The sequence below is a fragment of the Acanthopagrus latus genome, chromosome 8 (assembly GCF_904848185.1).
Source record: "Acanthopagrus latus isolate v.2019 chromosome 8, fAcaLat1.1, whole genome shotgun sequence".
NCBI classification, from domain to species: Eukaryota; Metazoa; Chordata; class Actinopteri; order Spariformes; family Sparidae; genus Acanthopagrus; species Acanthopagrus latus.
The window spans coordinates 4,652,834-4,669,187 of NC_051046.1; the positions used below are offsets into that span (position 1 = coordinate 4,652,834).

General features: G+C 42.6%; 1 protein-coding gene across 1 annotated transcript in view; it reads right to left on the reverse strand.

Annotated features, from left to right (window-relative positions):
* Positions 1-5,732: 5,732 nt before the first annotated feature.
* The window catches only part of pdhx (pyruvate dehydrogenase complex component X), a 30,712-nt gene continuing 20,090 nt past the window's right edge, over positions 5,733-16,354 (reverse strand). Inside the window, exons 7-11 of the mRNA XM_037107977.1 lie at positions 15,151-15,298; positions 13,230-13,288; positions 11,297-11,455; positions 7,507-7,571; positions 5,733-6,614 (exon numbers count right to left, since the gene is read on the reverse strand). Coding sequence (XP_036963872.1) covers positions 6,359-6,614; positions 7,507-7,571; positions 11,297-11,455; positions 13,230-13,288; positions 15,151-15,298 — 687 coding nt within the window. The 3' untranslated portion in view covers positions 5,733-6,358. The remainder of the gene's footprint in view (positions 6,615-7,506; positions 7,572-11,296; positions 11,456-13,229; positions 13,289-15,150; positions 15,299-16,354) is intronic.

Sequence of the window (16,354 nt, forward strand, 5' to 3'; positions counted from 1 at the left end):
CTGATTTATTTCTGGGGTTTACTCATTCTGGCTCTAGTTTATGGGCCATATTTGCCTAATGATGCCACTAAATTAAAACCACAAATGTGTCAACCTAATGTTGGCTTTCTAGGAACAGTCGGAGGATCAACACCCCTACTTGGGTTCAACCTCTAGGATTAATATCTGTAGAAAATGTAACGACATATGTCAGCCTGAACCAAAGATCAACAGACCAACATTGCCAAGCCACCTCACTATGTGGCTACAAAGGCTGACACAACCCCGATCACACAGCTAAAACTGTGCTATAAATATACAGTGAGAACAATGTAGGGTAGGCCAACTCCCAGAGGATCATTAGGACAATCTCTTTGACTTCCTATTACATTTACTGGCCTCCGGTTTGGGACAAACCACTGATTAGAAGAATAATAGGCCAATGAAGAGGCGATGAAAAACAGACTGATGGTCTTTAATGGTCATAAAGTTAAAGATTTATTAGGAGAATCAGATTTAGTTTGGAGAATAAATAACAGATGCAGACGACAGATTACGACAGACGCAGTTGACTATGATTTCTCACAGACTGAAACCAAGAACTGGGTCCCCACCCATCCATGAGTTCACCAAAGAAACCAAGGTCAGTGTCAGAGTGATTCACACCTCTCACGCTGCAGATAGAAGCTACTTCCTGTTTTAGTTGTTGCCATAGTGACACAAGCGTGTTTCAAACAAATATGAAAAATCATCTAAGGTTGTCAAAGGTTCAACTTCTGTTTGTATGTCCTCCATGTAAACCTCACTGGGTTTTTTCTCTTGTGTATGACACGTGCTACATAGATAAAAAAATTGCCCTGTCCACTGTTGCTGAACTGTCTGCGCCATCATTTATACGAAGACTGATGTAAATGCAGCTACATCAACAGGGATTTATAAGTGAAAACAACTGAGAGTAAAACACTGAAAATTACATCCACACTGATAAGATCAGTGACCGAGAGACTCTGAAGACAATTAATTATCCAGCACTGCGTTTGTTTCCTCCCCAGAACAATGTCTGTCCCAGTTTCCCTCTCTGGAGAAACACTGACACAAACTGCAAAGACGACCCACTCCCTCAATGAATACTTGGGTCAATATTGAACATTGGCTTTGTTTGATACATCTCTTCTCAACCAAGTGAACATACTCACCATCCCATGTCTGTCCCAAAGCACACACACACACACAAAAGAAAAATCTCATACGTGGAATGCACAAAACACTCAATCACAGCCAGTCTGGAGAAGTAAACTTGTTCACCTCAGTTGAACTTAAAAGCTGTTAAAACATAAATATGAGCTGATGTCTAAGTGGGTGGTACTTACCATTTAAAAGTGCAATATGTAAGAACTGGAGTCCCGTCAAATTCATACAAAATAAATGAATACATGAATAAATAAAAATAGGGGGCAGCGTATCATTAGCTAATTAGCTAATTGGCTCCATTAGCCCTAGGGGAGTGTGCAGGTACGAACAGTGGCTAAGTGGTTAGCATACTAATTTCAGTACATACAGTATCTCCACAACACAATACTTAGATGTCAAAATAGAACTTCACTTCATCTTCTTGATAATTTTAGTTAGTTTTTTTTTATGTTTTCAACTAAGGTTCTGACTTATTGCACTTTTAATAAAGGGTTTCAAAAGATGAAGCAAAACAGGAAAAGGGGATTTTTGTAGCCTGACCAGCCTGGTAATACCCAAACGGTTAACTCCAGAGTTATTACCTGGCTCGCTTTGCTGTATGACATAACAGGAGTGCAAAAAACGAAAGACACAGTAGCTGAACAGCTGTGTACTGGGAATGACTGAACCCTAAATTAGACACCAGACTGCTGAGTCAACCAATACGCATCAAGGAAAAAAAAAAACATTTCCATGATGGTTACGCAGTGAGGACACACACGCGCACACTCGTCAGACGTCCTTGTGGTTTGGGAATCCTTGTGGTGATGGCTGACTAATGGCACCTCTTCAGCATTCCACTCGGGCGACGTGCCTTTTTCCCTCCAAACCAGCGCAGTCACTGGAATGTGACTGGAGGAGATTGTGAGATGTCCATATACGTACAGAGCTTGCGAGGCTCTAAATCCGACCATTCACTCTCTAAACATCCAGTGAATTTGAGCATTTGCACAGATGTGGTGTAACGTGGTGCAAGGCTGCGAGTGTAACATATCAGCTGAGGGAGAAAAAAAAGAAAAAAAGATGACATTAAGTGATCACGCATCTGAATGTGATCCACGCAGGGGAACGCGTGTGATCTCATGGGATTAATTAGACGGATGTTTGTGTCTTAATCTGACAGGTTAAACTTCCTGCTCCTACTTCCTGCTTGCTGAAACTACCGGGATGCAATCAGAAATCCATCTACTCGTGCTGGAGGTCTCTGAGGAGGTGAGAGAGGTTGTCAGGGGTGTGTCCTTGTTGGTCCATAGATGAGCTCTGCCTGAATGAACTATCCTGGCGTCACGGGAGCATGACTGGAGTGCTTCAAAAGGCCAGGCTTTGTGCAATGACAACAAAACGAGGGCCTCGCTTGTGTTTGGGTGCTGGGACAGCCGAGCGGGCGTGTTTGGACAGTGAGTGTCACAGAGTACTGTATAGCCATCTGGAATGTCCTGTGTCATCCCCAGTGTGGGCCGTACTCTCAGTCAGAACGGTGATGATAAGCCACGGTAATCTCACAGGTGAAGTGTTTGCGGATGCCGCACCGTCTCTGGTTAGTTTGCACGTACTTCCTTTGAAACAGGATGCATTCAGGCTTTCTGAGAAACAGCATGAAGGTATAAATTATGTGTTATAGTGCAGACAGAAGAAGGAAGTGGAAGTATGAGGTGGTAATTTCACAGCAGGCTCTGCCAGCAGAGTCTGCATCCTAGTTAAAAGACGACTGAATGGAGAAGTGCTGGTGGTAAGGGAAAACGGGGAGACCAGAGGAAATCCTGTCAACAATGGTTGAACAAACTTGAGCGTGAGATAATGTGGATGAGAGCAAGCCTCTCACCGACCCTGCTGATCACTCACAAAGCCTGTTCACACAGGGAAATATGTGTCTGTCTGCGAGTGGGAGACCAGAGAAAGAGTCAGGGATGGACTCCTGAGAGGAGACTAAAATGGTTCAACTATCAAGTTCCTTTTATAAGTGGAAAAATAGTTCATTAGGGAACCTGATTTTATCCTCAAAATCCTCGCCTCACTAGACAGATATGTTCATTAAAAATCCATCTGATTTCGGTTGAAAGCCTCTGGACTGATAAAACTTAAATGGTTCCACGCTTTGATGAAGCTCTCGAGAACTGGGAGGGGCTGGACGGCGGCTCAGGAAAAGGGTGGGGTTGTGGACTGGGGGCCTGCTGCACCCACCCATCCACCCCACTGTGTGATTTAACTCTCCCCAATCAAGAAGTGCTTCCTGGCCCTCATTGGATGGACCACTCCTGCTATTTGGACCAAAGCATTCACCACGCGACACATTTGAAGGACGTCCAAATATCAGCACTAACAGAAGTGCACACTCGCTGGCTTCGGTCACCATGGCAACTGCCTCCATCACTCCGCACCATGCTGTGTGTCCATGAGTCTGACCTACAAGCCAGCCCGAGCGCGATCGCAAGTCTTCGAGACCCTGCGCGCAGTTCATCAAAACCTCAGTGGGAACAAATCAGATTCCTCCTGTCTGGCGGCTCTCTTATCCAGCTGTTTCACATAACGAGATTTCTGGGCAGAGATTGGCGGGTGGCAGTCAGAGCAGTGAATGTCAGGCGGTGGCCGGAAAGTGGAGGAAAATGTCAGCATCTGTTTTGGTGCATTTTGCGGAGCTGATATTTGGAGGGGCATTGTTCAAATTGCGTTGCTCAAAAGCCCCAGCAGCAGCTGTCAAGCTGATAGCAAAATGTGACGTGTTCCTAATAAAGGAACATGATTTCACCATCTTGACATACAGCACCAACTAAGGGCATTATTGCATCAAGAACAGTCTACTTTGTTACATACTTGGTATATTGCGTATTGCATTCCAAAGACACAAGGAGGATCCATCTCTTTAGCTGGGAGGTACGTTGGTACAAGAACATGAGACACCTAATGATCATTTCTGAGAAAATGCACATGCAGTTATCGCTCGCTACGCGCATTTTAACACCCTTTTACTGTCAGTGTGCTGCTGGGGCGACAGCTCTCTTATCTATGGATGGTAGAAAAACACAAAGTACTCCACACACACACACTCACATCTGTGCTCACTTCCTGCCGTTTTAGAGAGTGTTTTTTTTTTTTTTTTTTAAATATGTGCTTTGATGGCAGCTCGCATGTTGGTTTTGCCGACGTAGGTAGCTGCGTCAATCTTCTGCATTTGACACGACTGATCTCAGACCGATCCTTGAAGCGACTGTATCTCCTTCCAGCAGCTGGTGAGGTCGTACACACAGATATAATACTGTGAGCTCTGCTCACTTAGAAATAACACATTTACATTCAGAGATAAGCAGAAGAATGGGATTAGCCTGGCTCAAGCTGAGAGATGATGCCAGATGATAGCATATGGTCTCCAATGTGCTGGAATAACATATGTTGAATAACTGAATGATTTTCAAATATCTATATGGAAAAAAAATAGAAAGCGGTCCACCATTCCTGCTCATCAAATCACAAATTAATGAGAAAGAAATGGCGGAGAAGCTACAAAAGCTACACGAGCTCATCACCGGCCATTCTCCACGTTGCTGTACAGTCACTACGACTATCGCTTAAATGTTAAAGGCCACTGTTTTTGTCCTCTCCTCACTTTTACTTGAGTGGACCTTCCATTACCGTGGCAACTACCACCGTGGAAGCTGTATGTGTGTGTCGAGCCGAACACTGAGCATACTGTAGAAAACAGCTGGGCTCTGCCAATTGCCTGCACCACCCCCCCCCCTCCTCCTGCCTGTACACAATGTCTTACCTCCTCAACACAGAATGCACACATCTCTATCTGATTCCGCAGCAACCACATGACAAAGTGGTCTCGCTCCAGAGTCATTCAGAAGTGGCTGGTTGAGAGTGTGAAAGAGCTGCAGTTTAAGAGCCGTTACTGGAGTTACTTTCAGGCGTTGATTTTCTCTACAGCGTTGGCAACAACAGCTTGGATATTTATTCCATTCCACCAACGCTAGTTCATTGCTACCTGCATAATCCACAGCCCACTTTAGGTAATTTACATTCAGAAATTTTCTCTTAGAGAACCAAGATAACGGCGCACACAAAGAAGAGCCCTGAATTTAAGTTCGAGCCTTGGCAAACTGCTTTAACAGCAGCCAGATTCTCATTGTATCAGCATGTGTAAAAAATGGAAATCTAGGTTTCAGAGAAACTCTGAAATCACAACATTCCCCAATCCAGTAGCTCCCTCCGTCATCTAAAATAGATACAATACCAAGCCCCTGCTCATGCATATCTAGGATAAGCTCTGCCCGACTGGTGCTGATACATATGTAAACAGCTGTTCTGCCCGTGTTACAGCAAAGATAAACATCTGCCAGCAGAGGCTGACCTGTATACTCAGCCCAGCAAATTATCTTAATTGGCCTCTATGAAATAATATTATGCAATCTCTTTAGATTCTAATTAAACAGGAGCAGACATACAGACACATCTGCGGTTTCCCTGGTAGCTGTGCAACATCATGGAGGCGGGGAGAAACACGTTTTAATGAGGCGCGCAGACAGTTCAAAGTTAAACAATGTGCTTTATTGGCATCTACGGAAAACCAAAGACTAAATGGCCATTTTTATCTTGTATAGTTGTTTTGTGTTCTCGTATGTCACAAGGTATGAAATAAGTTAAAACATATTAACATGAACAATGAGTTAAGTTAAGTCGGTTTGGTTTTAAATGATTTGTCTTGAAACAGGATTTCCCTCGATGTTCAATAATAAATATCTTTGACAAATGAACATAATGGGGTTTTTTTCACAGAATCGTTTGGATGTGTATTAATAGTGACACAGATTTGATACACTGGGACTGAAAAATAGAACTAGAATAACCATTTTATATATACAACACTGGTGTGATGGAACAACCTCCCATATTACTGTGTGTGGGATGCACCCTGCCATGCAACTTCTGTCTTGTCTTGCTGCGAGAATCCTCTAGCAGAAGCCAATTATAACTCCTCCATCACAAAGCCTGCCGATTATCTGTCAGAAAGTAAGCCACAAACAGCAGTTTATACTATGTGCAAGCCTACTTTGTATCCTTAATCCAAGCACAAGAACAGGAATCAACTTTTTAAGAGCTCTTTGCTTGCGAAAGCAGATCCCTTCCACACAGCTATTTCACTTTGTCTTCCTCAGGCGAGGGCCATGCGTTGCGGTTGTTCTAAGTTGGCACGGAATTTATCGAGAAACCGCGAGGCTAATTCGTCATCCACCAGCCTTCCGTCACTGGACAGTGTGACTGTCATCAGCTGCTGGGTGCGCAGCGTCTGGTCATCCTCGCACAGTCGCAGCTCGGCCCTGGAGGTCCCGACGGCGAGAATACACGCCTGAGGAGGGTTGATCACAGCGCTGAAGCCACTGATACCAAACATCCCCAGGTTGGATATACTGGCGTTGAGAAAAAGACAGGAGGGGAGAGAGGAAGGAGAAAGAGGAGACAGTACACATATTACATCATTAGCCGAAGCTCAGCAGGGGACAGAAGAAAATGCATAAGAATTAACAAAGTGGACATAATTGTGGTTCTATAACCTGCTCCTTGAAGCAAAAGAGAACAGTGAATAAAAAATGAGAGGGTGAACTGAGTAAATATAACTGGCTGTGAACATCTTATCTTGGAAGAGAGAACACTGATCAGTAAAGATTAACACAGCCGCACTTACCATCCGAATGTCTCCCTAAATGTTCTGTATGGTAAGCAAGACTGACCCGAGGGCAGTTTTCGGCTTGCCTTAATGAGAACTGTAGCTCAGGGGGATGGAAAAAAATGAACAGAGGAAGGGCGTACACATATATCCTCAGGAGGACAACGAGGGGCTTTATCTCCATAGGAATTCATCGCTCCTGCCTGACACAGAAACCCCATTTATGTCTAAATGACACCATTAATTCTAATGAGTTGAAAAGCCTCCCTTCCACTTTTTCTGCAATTGATGGCGCAGTAACTGATGGTGCTTGTCGCCCAAGACCACATTCAGTTCAGGCACCAATGAAATGTAGAATATGCATAATGTATTGACTATCTGTGGAACCGGATTTAAGTCATAATGGCGGAAATTTATGATATCTTATCTCTGAGCTACACAGGAAATTGTGAAACAGAATTAGGTGTTAGCAATGACAGGGCCACTGCTCCCACATACCAAAAGTCACTTCATTGAATTAATATAATTTAGTTGTACTGAAGAGTGATGATTGAAGAGGACAGACAACATGAAGTTTTATCATTTTCTAACTTTCTGTTCACCTTTTATTCTTTTACTCAAGAGGCGATGCTTACCTGAATGAGCCTCCCTGGTACTCCTCAGGGAGAAGTTTCCCATCTCGAGCCTTCCGGGCCAGTGCCTATGGAAACATTACATGTCAATCAATCTCTAGAGCTTCATGTCAGTGTGTGCCATGTACATAAAACCAAAGAAAGCCAACATCTAAACCATTAGAAACACACCTGAGCTCCAACTTTGACATTTAACTAGACCAGCAGTTTTATTTTTAATGCTAGAGCAAGCATGCTAACAGATTCGAAATGACAAAGTTAATATGCTGATGATATGCAGGTGTAATGTATATTATGTGCACCCTCTTGATCAATATTTGCTAATTAGCACTGAACAGCAAGTGCAACTGAAGCTAATGAGAATTACATTAGCTTTGTGGATGTTTGTTCATGAGTTATATTACTGGACTAACTGAAATGTTAAGGTCAGGGGATGTCAGGGGATTTATGGCAATAGATATTTCACTCAAAACTACCAATGTGAAACTCACAGCAGAATTAAAGGAAAAGTCACGGGATGATCAGATTTGGTAGAGTTCATCCTCAGAGGACCATGAATATCTGTACTATATTTCAGGGCAAGACGTACTATAGCTGTTGAGATATTTCAATGTCAACCAAATTGGTACTGTCACGACTATCCAACAATCCCATCTGGAACTATGCTGTTAGGATCCGGGCAAAGCCAGACACCATCAAATTAATGCTACAATATTCTGTGAGTTCTGTTGTACTGACAGGTACCAATCCATCTGTCACAAGTCTAGCCACAAAAAACTTACTGCTTTAGACAGAAGTTGTTTTCAAGCAGAGTGGTGAAAGCCTCTCTGTCACAGATTTATACCATTCAGACCTTCGGTGACAGACCACAGGGGTTAATTTTCACCATGTTGAAGAAAAATAATTAAATGTCCAATAGTCAGCCCTGAGATAAATGGAAACTATCAGACTGTGCATTGCTAAAATGAAGAAAGGGAATTGACAACCCCCAGAGGGGACGATGAGACATCTAGTGGGGGAAAACTAACACATTACTGAAGCCAGGTTCTGTGAATTCATGTTCTATCAGCGCATGAGTGAGAGCGACAACCTCGGAGAAAACACAGCGTATCTGTCAATAAAGAACAAAGCACGCTGATGGTCCCTTGTGTGAGATTGTGTGCATGCACAATGCAATCCAACAGACCTTCAACAAGATGCATTCCTGTGACTTTCTGAATGTACACAGTTGTACCCCTGATTAAATACAGGTAAAGTTAAACTACAGACTTTCCTGGAATAACGAGCTATTAAAAAAGCTATTTCTCTCAGTCAGGTAGAGCATACTGGTTAGCCACCAGGTCTTCATCCAAAATGAAACTTTATTCAAATGGAAATGAAGTGTAAAAGGTTAATGCAGAGACACAACTAAGACTGAAAGTCAAGAGTGACTCACTGAATCATGAGACACAGTGGGATATGGTGGGCACATTTGAGGTAAGAGCCCTAAATACAAAAGCTGCCCGATGTTCCACTCCATCACATCAATAGCCAGCAGCGACCTCTCTGTGCTTCATTCAAACCACGTTGATTTTAATCTGAGACCAATAAGGACTTGCAAATGTAGACTCAATTTGACTCAAGGCTGCGGCATAACTATGAGGAGCAGTGGGCGGTAAACCATATTTTGAAGGCTCAAGTGGACTGAAATGTTTTAGCCCTTATCAGCCGCTGTTTTGATGTGTGTATGTAAGGTTTTCATGCAGTGATTTAATCGCTTGGCATTAGCAGGCATTACAATTTTGAACTCGAGGTCATCAGAGGTGTTTTGTAATTTCACATTACTTTGGAAAAACTGACGAAAACCACGCTAACCAGATTTTTCCTCTGAGGCTGACCATAAAATATGGCAGACGAGGATGAAGACCAAAAGAATCTGAGTTCTTCATCCAGCTTACATACGCACTTTGCTTCCCCTGACACACCCAATATATTTTAATTCTCAGCAATTTGACCACAATCCAGCATCACAATCGCAATTCCATTCTGAACGACAGCAAGTGAGAAGGAACACGTGACAAATAAATGAAAGAGGTTTGAAAGATTTGAGATTAAATGGTTAAATGATCTTCTCTATTGTATTGTAATTGGCCACATAAAGCCAAGCACTGCTTTGTGTTGCATGTTTAATTTATGTTATCTGAACATGCATAATAGACTGTGTGTGAAAGGTCTTCTACTGTGTGTGTATAGAAAGGACACACAAGTTGCATGCTAAGTATGTGTTATTATGAATGAAATGCGATGCGATCGACTGGTGTTGACGTCATTCCCAGCTCTGACTTCAGTCTTCGCTGCTATATGGAATGCACCCCGTAATGAGGCTCTACTATGTGCAAAAAATGCATTCACACAATGAATGCATCCAAAAAGGGTTGATGAAAACTGAACACGTAATTTGGGCGATGTGTGTGGAACTTTAATGATGTGCTTCATTAACATCCTTACTCTATACTACCAGATGTTGAAGCAACGCATCATGTCCGTTAGCAATAAAGCAGCATATTCACAGCTAGCTTCATGATCACTTTATCAGTTTATCACTAGTGTGCTGCTCAGTTCACGGGCTGAGGCAATCACATCTATGCATGCTGTTCACATGGATTAATGCCATTATGGCCCAATCATAAATGCTGAAATCTGAGCTGAAGTATGTCTAAAAATTTCACAGCCACTCCCTCCCTCCCTCCCTCCCTCAACAACTCTCACTGACACTCACAGACAAACTGTGTGTATTCCCCAAAAACTACCACGCACTCGCTCACTCCTGCCAAGTAGAAGTTGGTACTGTCACGACTACAAATACGACCATGCCAATACTACTTCAGCCACTGTCACTGCAGCTACATTACAGCTGCCACTATCACTATCATCACTACTATTGCTGCTGCCACTGAGACTGTGTTGTAACATTGTAATTGTGGTGTCAGCACCGTTCTGGCTGATTTATTGTCACTAGGGTAAAGTCTACAGCACTACTGATGTCACTATTTTACATTTTATGGAGTTTGCTAGCGGATGTTAACATCGCACATCATATCTTACTGCATGTGGCCTTAACATTTAGGTATCTTACACCAGGTCACTGCTTGTGAGACAAACTTCATTAATAACCCTCATCTTGAGAAATTCATCCATTTGATCTGTGTGTGTTATTAGGGAGAAGGAGACTGTGTGTCTGTACATGCAGATCAGGTTTTCAGAACACATTTATGTGTTTGTGAATAAAACGCCCGTCCCCAGCTGCTGACTGAGAGCAGGGGAGAGAGCTGACCATTGTTGCTTTGTTTTCCATCTGTGGCCAGTGACAGCTGAGACCTGTAACCTAACAACAAAAAAATAAAAAATATCCCAAATATAATCGGTTATCTACGGATCCATCCAGTCGATCTCAAACTGCTATTGCTACACTGACAGCAGGAAAATAAACAACGAGTTTGTATGCAAAGCATCTTGAAAGAAGGTGAGTAAAACTCTACAGATGCCTACAGAATTTGCTTTCGCAGACAGCTGGACTGCAGTCAAGTTTCAACTGCCTTATCTATTCTCATGTATTAGCAGCAAAACTGTGATACACTGAATGCCCCCACAGTTTCAAGTTATCATCTAGCATGAGGAAAGAAAGCATTACAAAAATACCCCTGCTAGAAAGCAATAAAAGACAGCTCGGACAACACAACACATCACATCACATAACACAACCATCTATAAAGTTTTCTTGTTTTTAATTCCTCTTACCCCTGTGATATTTTACCTGAGCGTTAGCTGAGATCTCCTGGACCCCTTTGCTTGCAGCATCCTTGATGATGGGGGTAATGAGGCCCTTGTCAGTCGCCACCGCGATCGCAATGTGGATTGAATCTAGTGCACGGGGTCCATCCTCAGACCAGGTCACATTCACCTCTGGCATTTCCTAGAGCAAAATGTCAAAGGTCAGCCCAGGTTCTGGCAGATATCAAGAGGGACAAATCACAACACTATGAGAGATTAAAAAATAAATAAATAAATAAATAAATAAATAAACTCCTTTGGTTACATGGTGCTTCCATGGAGCAGCAAATAAAAGCCTGATGCAAGACTTAAAATGTGTATGATATGACTTGTGGCATTTATAGTAATCAATCATGATAACATTAAAAAAAAAAAAAAAAACATGCCTCAGTTTTGTGGTGAATGTATACACTTGCAAGTATCAGATCAGGTAAGTGGATCTAAAAACAGATTTTACGTTTACAGAAATAATCTGCAGTTTTATACTCAATTCGATCTTGAAATTATCTTTCATAGAAAAACATCCAATTTGAATTTGGGTTGAAGATCAATCAGTGTACTAAAGTTACAGTGAAACAAGCGCACCAGATGGCTGAAAAGTTAAACCAAATTTAGCCTCGAAAGCTACACCCTGTTGTTTCAAGGTCAACTCAGGGGAAAGTCCAGGTCCTTTTTCCAGGTTACAGATGTTACAGTGTTACACAAGTGAAACCCATATCGCCGTTTAGTGCAGGGACCAATCCAGAGGGGTGTTTTGGCCATGTGAGACGTTGTGCTAACAGCAAAAAAAAAAAAAAACATGAGAGAGAGACATGTGGTGCTTGAGCATTTTACACCCACATTATGTGGGAAATGTACCCGTTTTTGTTCCACATTCCTAACATTTACTGTAACACATGCACCCAAGAGCTCAGGTCTTCTCAGCTGCTGCCTGCATCCCATCGATATTTTCCTACGGACTGCATGATGCAATGACGAGCTCCCGTGATGTCTGGCACATGTGTTAATGCTGAGGTCCAACACATTTACACAGTGAAGCACAGAATATCCCACGATAAGTGATCAAGTAGATGATAAGGCGTTCTACTTGCTGTGGAGACATTACGCACCAGAATATTTGAATGACCAGAGAACTGCATCTGCTAACATCCATACTTCTCATACATTCCTCAAATCATTATCAATCAGTCCTTTTCCTTCCTTACTGCATTTATTTGGGGAATAAAAAAACTAATTAAAATGCTGTAAAAAGTCATTTCTGTGATTTTGTCTCTTAAATGTGTGTTTTTTAAAACTGCTCAGGGAGTCGGACAACGATTTCCCCATTAATTAACTTCAGAAAACAAAAAACATAAAACAACTGTCCGAGTCTAATCTATATTCAGTCTCCCTCCGCAATTTTACAGCAATAAAAAACATGTTATCTGCATGGTACAAATGCGGTTTTGGTTTCTAAAGCTAATTCCCCTGGACATCACAACTGTCCTGGGAGTACATTTATATATAACTCCCTCATCTAAATGATTTTATGGCTTAAAGTTATGTAGAATTTAGGGCGTGGCTGCTTTGAGTGACAGCGAGCCGCTAGCTCTCGAACTTGCTGTCATCAAGCAGGCTCTGCAGAGACGGCGGCAGCTGAAGCCACCCCACTGACAGCTCTTCAGAAACTGGAAATCAGTTAAATCACAGAGACTGTATCTGTGTTTTACACAGTCTGTGGTTGATTCACCACCTGAAAAAATCAGCAATGACGACAATGGGGAAACTTTGCTGCAGAAGACTGTTAAGACTTTATACCACTAGACACATAAGCTGAGTAACCGTGTGGTGTATTATAGGCATTTACTCTTCAGGGGTGCATAAAGAAGGATGAACAGGTTAAATTAACAATAGAAGTGATTCTCAACAATACTTACTTTAAGTGTTACAGCAGCTGCCTTGATAATGAAATCATTAACAGACACTTTGATTTGTTCTGAAAGAGACAAAAAGAAACAGTCTGTGAGCCCAGTTCAAGGTCTAGTAGCAATCAGCACAGGAGATTTTTTGCTTATAATCATGATGAAGACTATGAGAAGGCATCTTTAAGAGGTGTTCCTAGCTGCAAAAATAAGGCCAAACACAGATAAGGGGTGATATCAAATGGAAAAATGGTATTCTGGTCAAGATCGGTGGGTGAACTGACTCATTCAGGGGAAAGAAAAATCGCATATCTTCAACCGATCAGAAAAAGTCCCTCTTTGGACGACTCAGTCACGACCGCTGGCTCCACTCCTCTCTCTCTGTGTGTGACACCATCGGCCCAGGCCTTGCACCGCTGCCAGCTTTTACTGGTGTCCATTAGTGCAGTACCAGACAGTTATGAATGCTGTGAGCGGGATGATTAACGAGCTAACCGTGAAATCGCGCTGCTCCTGAACAATGAGGGTCCACAAAAACAACCGGGGAGAGAGAATCCCCTCAGTACACACACAACCTCGCTAATAGGTCTGGAATGGCCGTCCCATTTCCTCCATCACAGAGACAGGACCCGGGGAGATTTACGGTTTGTTTGACAGCTGGGCATTGTTAAGCTAAATACAGCGGACTACGTGATAGCGTGTAGAACTTAGTTTAAAAATAGGGAACTGACAAAGCGCACTTGTCATTATCAACGCAGAAAATGGCCCAAAGTAAGCATAGGACACATTTAAGGAATTCTTGAAAAGCAGCCGTTATGGATAAATATTTTCTTGGCTGAAAAATGACTGCTGTAACGCACAAACGATGTTCCCTTTCCCTTAACCTTTGTTGACCTTTAGCACACACATTCTGGTGGGTCTTGCACAAGAAGCTGCGGTTAGCTGACAGTTGACTGGGGAAGTTGATACAAAGGCTCAGAGGCCCAGAAAATAAAAGAGCTGCTTGCCAAAACACCAAAACAGATGCTGCCATACCCTTTTAGTACTGTATTATATCATTCAGGCTCTAACAGGTTCAGTCCATTCACAAGCTGCACAGCAAATTTAACTTACTAGCTCCTTTCCTCTAGTTTACATTGCCTTTGAGTCCTTTACCAGAGTCTTGTAATACTTTTCTTCATCTTGAATACTGTCATTTATTGCAAAAGGTGCACCGAAGAGCAAGCACCCGAAAGAATCCATTTGAAACACTTTGAACCTGAGAGAAATGATTACCGTGGTAGAGTAGTCTACAGTCCTCTATGCACAAAGTATCAACTTTATGAAAACCGCACTGTTATGAATGAAAACAGCTTCAATTTCTAAGATTTTGTCACAGAGCTTGCTGACATATGGTGCTCTCCCAACTGGAGTGAACAATTTCAAGCAAGCACACTCTGTTTGTCAGAAGTGAGCAATTACAGACTAGAGTTCTGAGTATGAAAAACTCTGTATTATCAAGATATGACCGGTCTTGTAAAGTGTGGTGTGAAGAAAGAGCAGATCTGATCAGAGTAGAACATGGACGTGTTTGAGACACCACAACGAATAATTACGATTCAGTCATTTATACCCACTTCATAACCGATGAACTCTCATAAGCCCACGACATGATGGGTTATTCTTAGACACGCGGAAAAAAAAAAACACAGTTTCTCCTTATCAGAGAAAGAAATCTGTGGAATGGCAGAGGTGTGTGTGCATGTTGGTTTGAACGAGACGTACAGGACTACCCTGACTGTCCCTCTTTGTCAAGCGAGCAGTCATGTGAAAACCCTGAAATCCACATCTTCATGGAAAAGTTTCCATCCAGATGTTACTGTCAGACTTAAGGACATGATACCAACACATGCGTGTCGAGAACAGCCTCATCTCCCTCTGCGTTTCCTGTTTTTACCATTGGCCAAGTCCTTGCGGAGGTGCATGATGGCAGCCATGTCGCAGTCGACCGAGGCGTAAGCGTGGGGGATGGTGGTCTTCGATTGCGTTAGCCTTTGAGCAATAACGCGGCGCACGTTAGAGGCCGGGATCTCAGTGAAAGTGCCCTGAGGAGAACAAGTGGGAAGGAGGAGGTTAATAATTGAATGAGGAGGAAAAAAAAAAAAAAAAAGGCAATTTGAGAGAGACATCAGGGACGAGAAGAGTGATAGTCAGGCATATCTCAGCTGCCATCAATCACTCAATACATGCACAGCGTTAAACAATGTCAAGATGCTATTGACGAGCTTGTTACAATGAGTTAATGATTGGTTAGAACAAAACAAAAATGCCAGCATCTGGTTATTTACAGATCCAGTCGGTGACATCAATAGGTCATAATTCACAACATAAAGACTTGTGTACACTAAAATACTATATGGTGCAAAGAAGTCGGGAATATCAAGAAGTATTCAGAATGATGGTAGTCTTTCTCAGGCATACTATAAGAAATTGACCCTTTCTGCCTTGTTCTCCAATAACAGTTAAAAAAGCTTTGTACTTGGATGTACCCCTTTTCATCTGCTATGTGGTAAGTTCATCCGTATTGATAAGAAAAACAAGTTAACATGATGATAAGAATAAGTAGCTAAGGGACCTGTAAAGACAACATGTGACGCTCCAAGCTGTGTGGGGGGCGTTTTATCACCAGAATCAAGATTATAAGGACAGAGGATGTCGCTCGCTGTACAGATTGTCCCCAAAACTGAGGACACATGCTGTCCGATGTAAAGGTGATTAGGCTGTGTGTCACATTACTCTGTCACAAATCTCATCGTTAACAGTCACATTTCAACGTCTAACTAATGTCAGCAAAACTGAGCCAACGTAAAATGGAGGGGAGTTGGCCTGATGTCAGCAAGCTGTGCTTCCTCCTCATTTTTGTGGTAACATTAAGAAGATTTGGACGTAGTTTGGCTGCTGACGTATTTTGAAGATGACAGAAAAGTTCCAGGCGTCTTTTGCTCGACACTCAGGATGACCTTTTGTCCATCCCGCCAGGGCTTTGACTCAAGCCAAATGCTGGAAGACGAGCGGTCGTTAAGCTGCTGTGTATTAGCTCTTCCACAAAACAGAGGGTGCGGTGTGTAGGTGTGTGTGAGGAATAGTGTGAGGAGCACTCA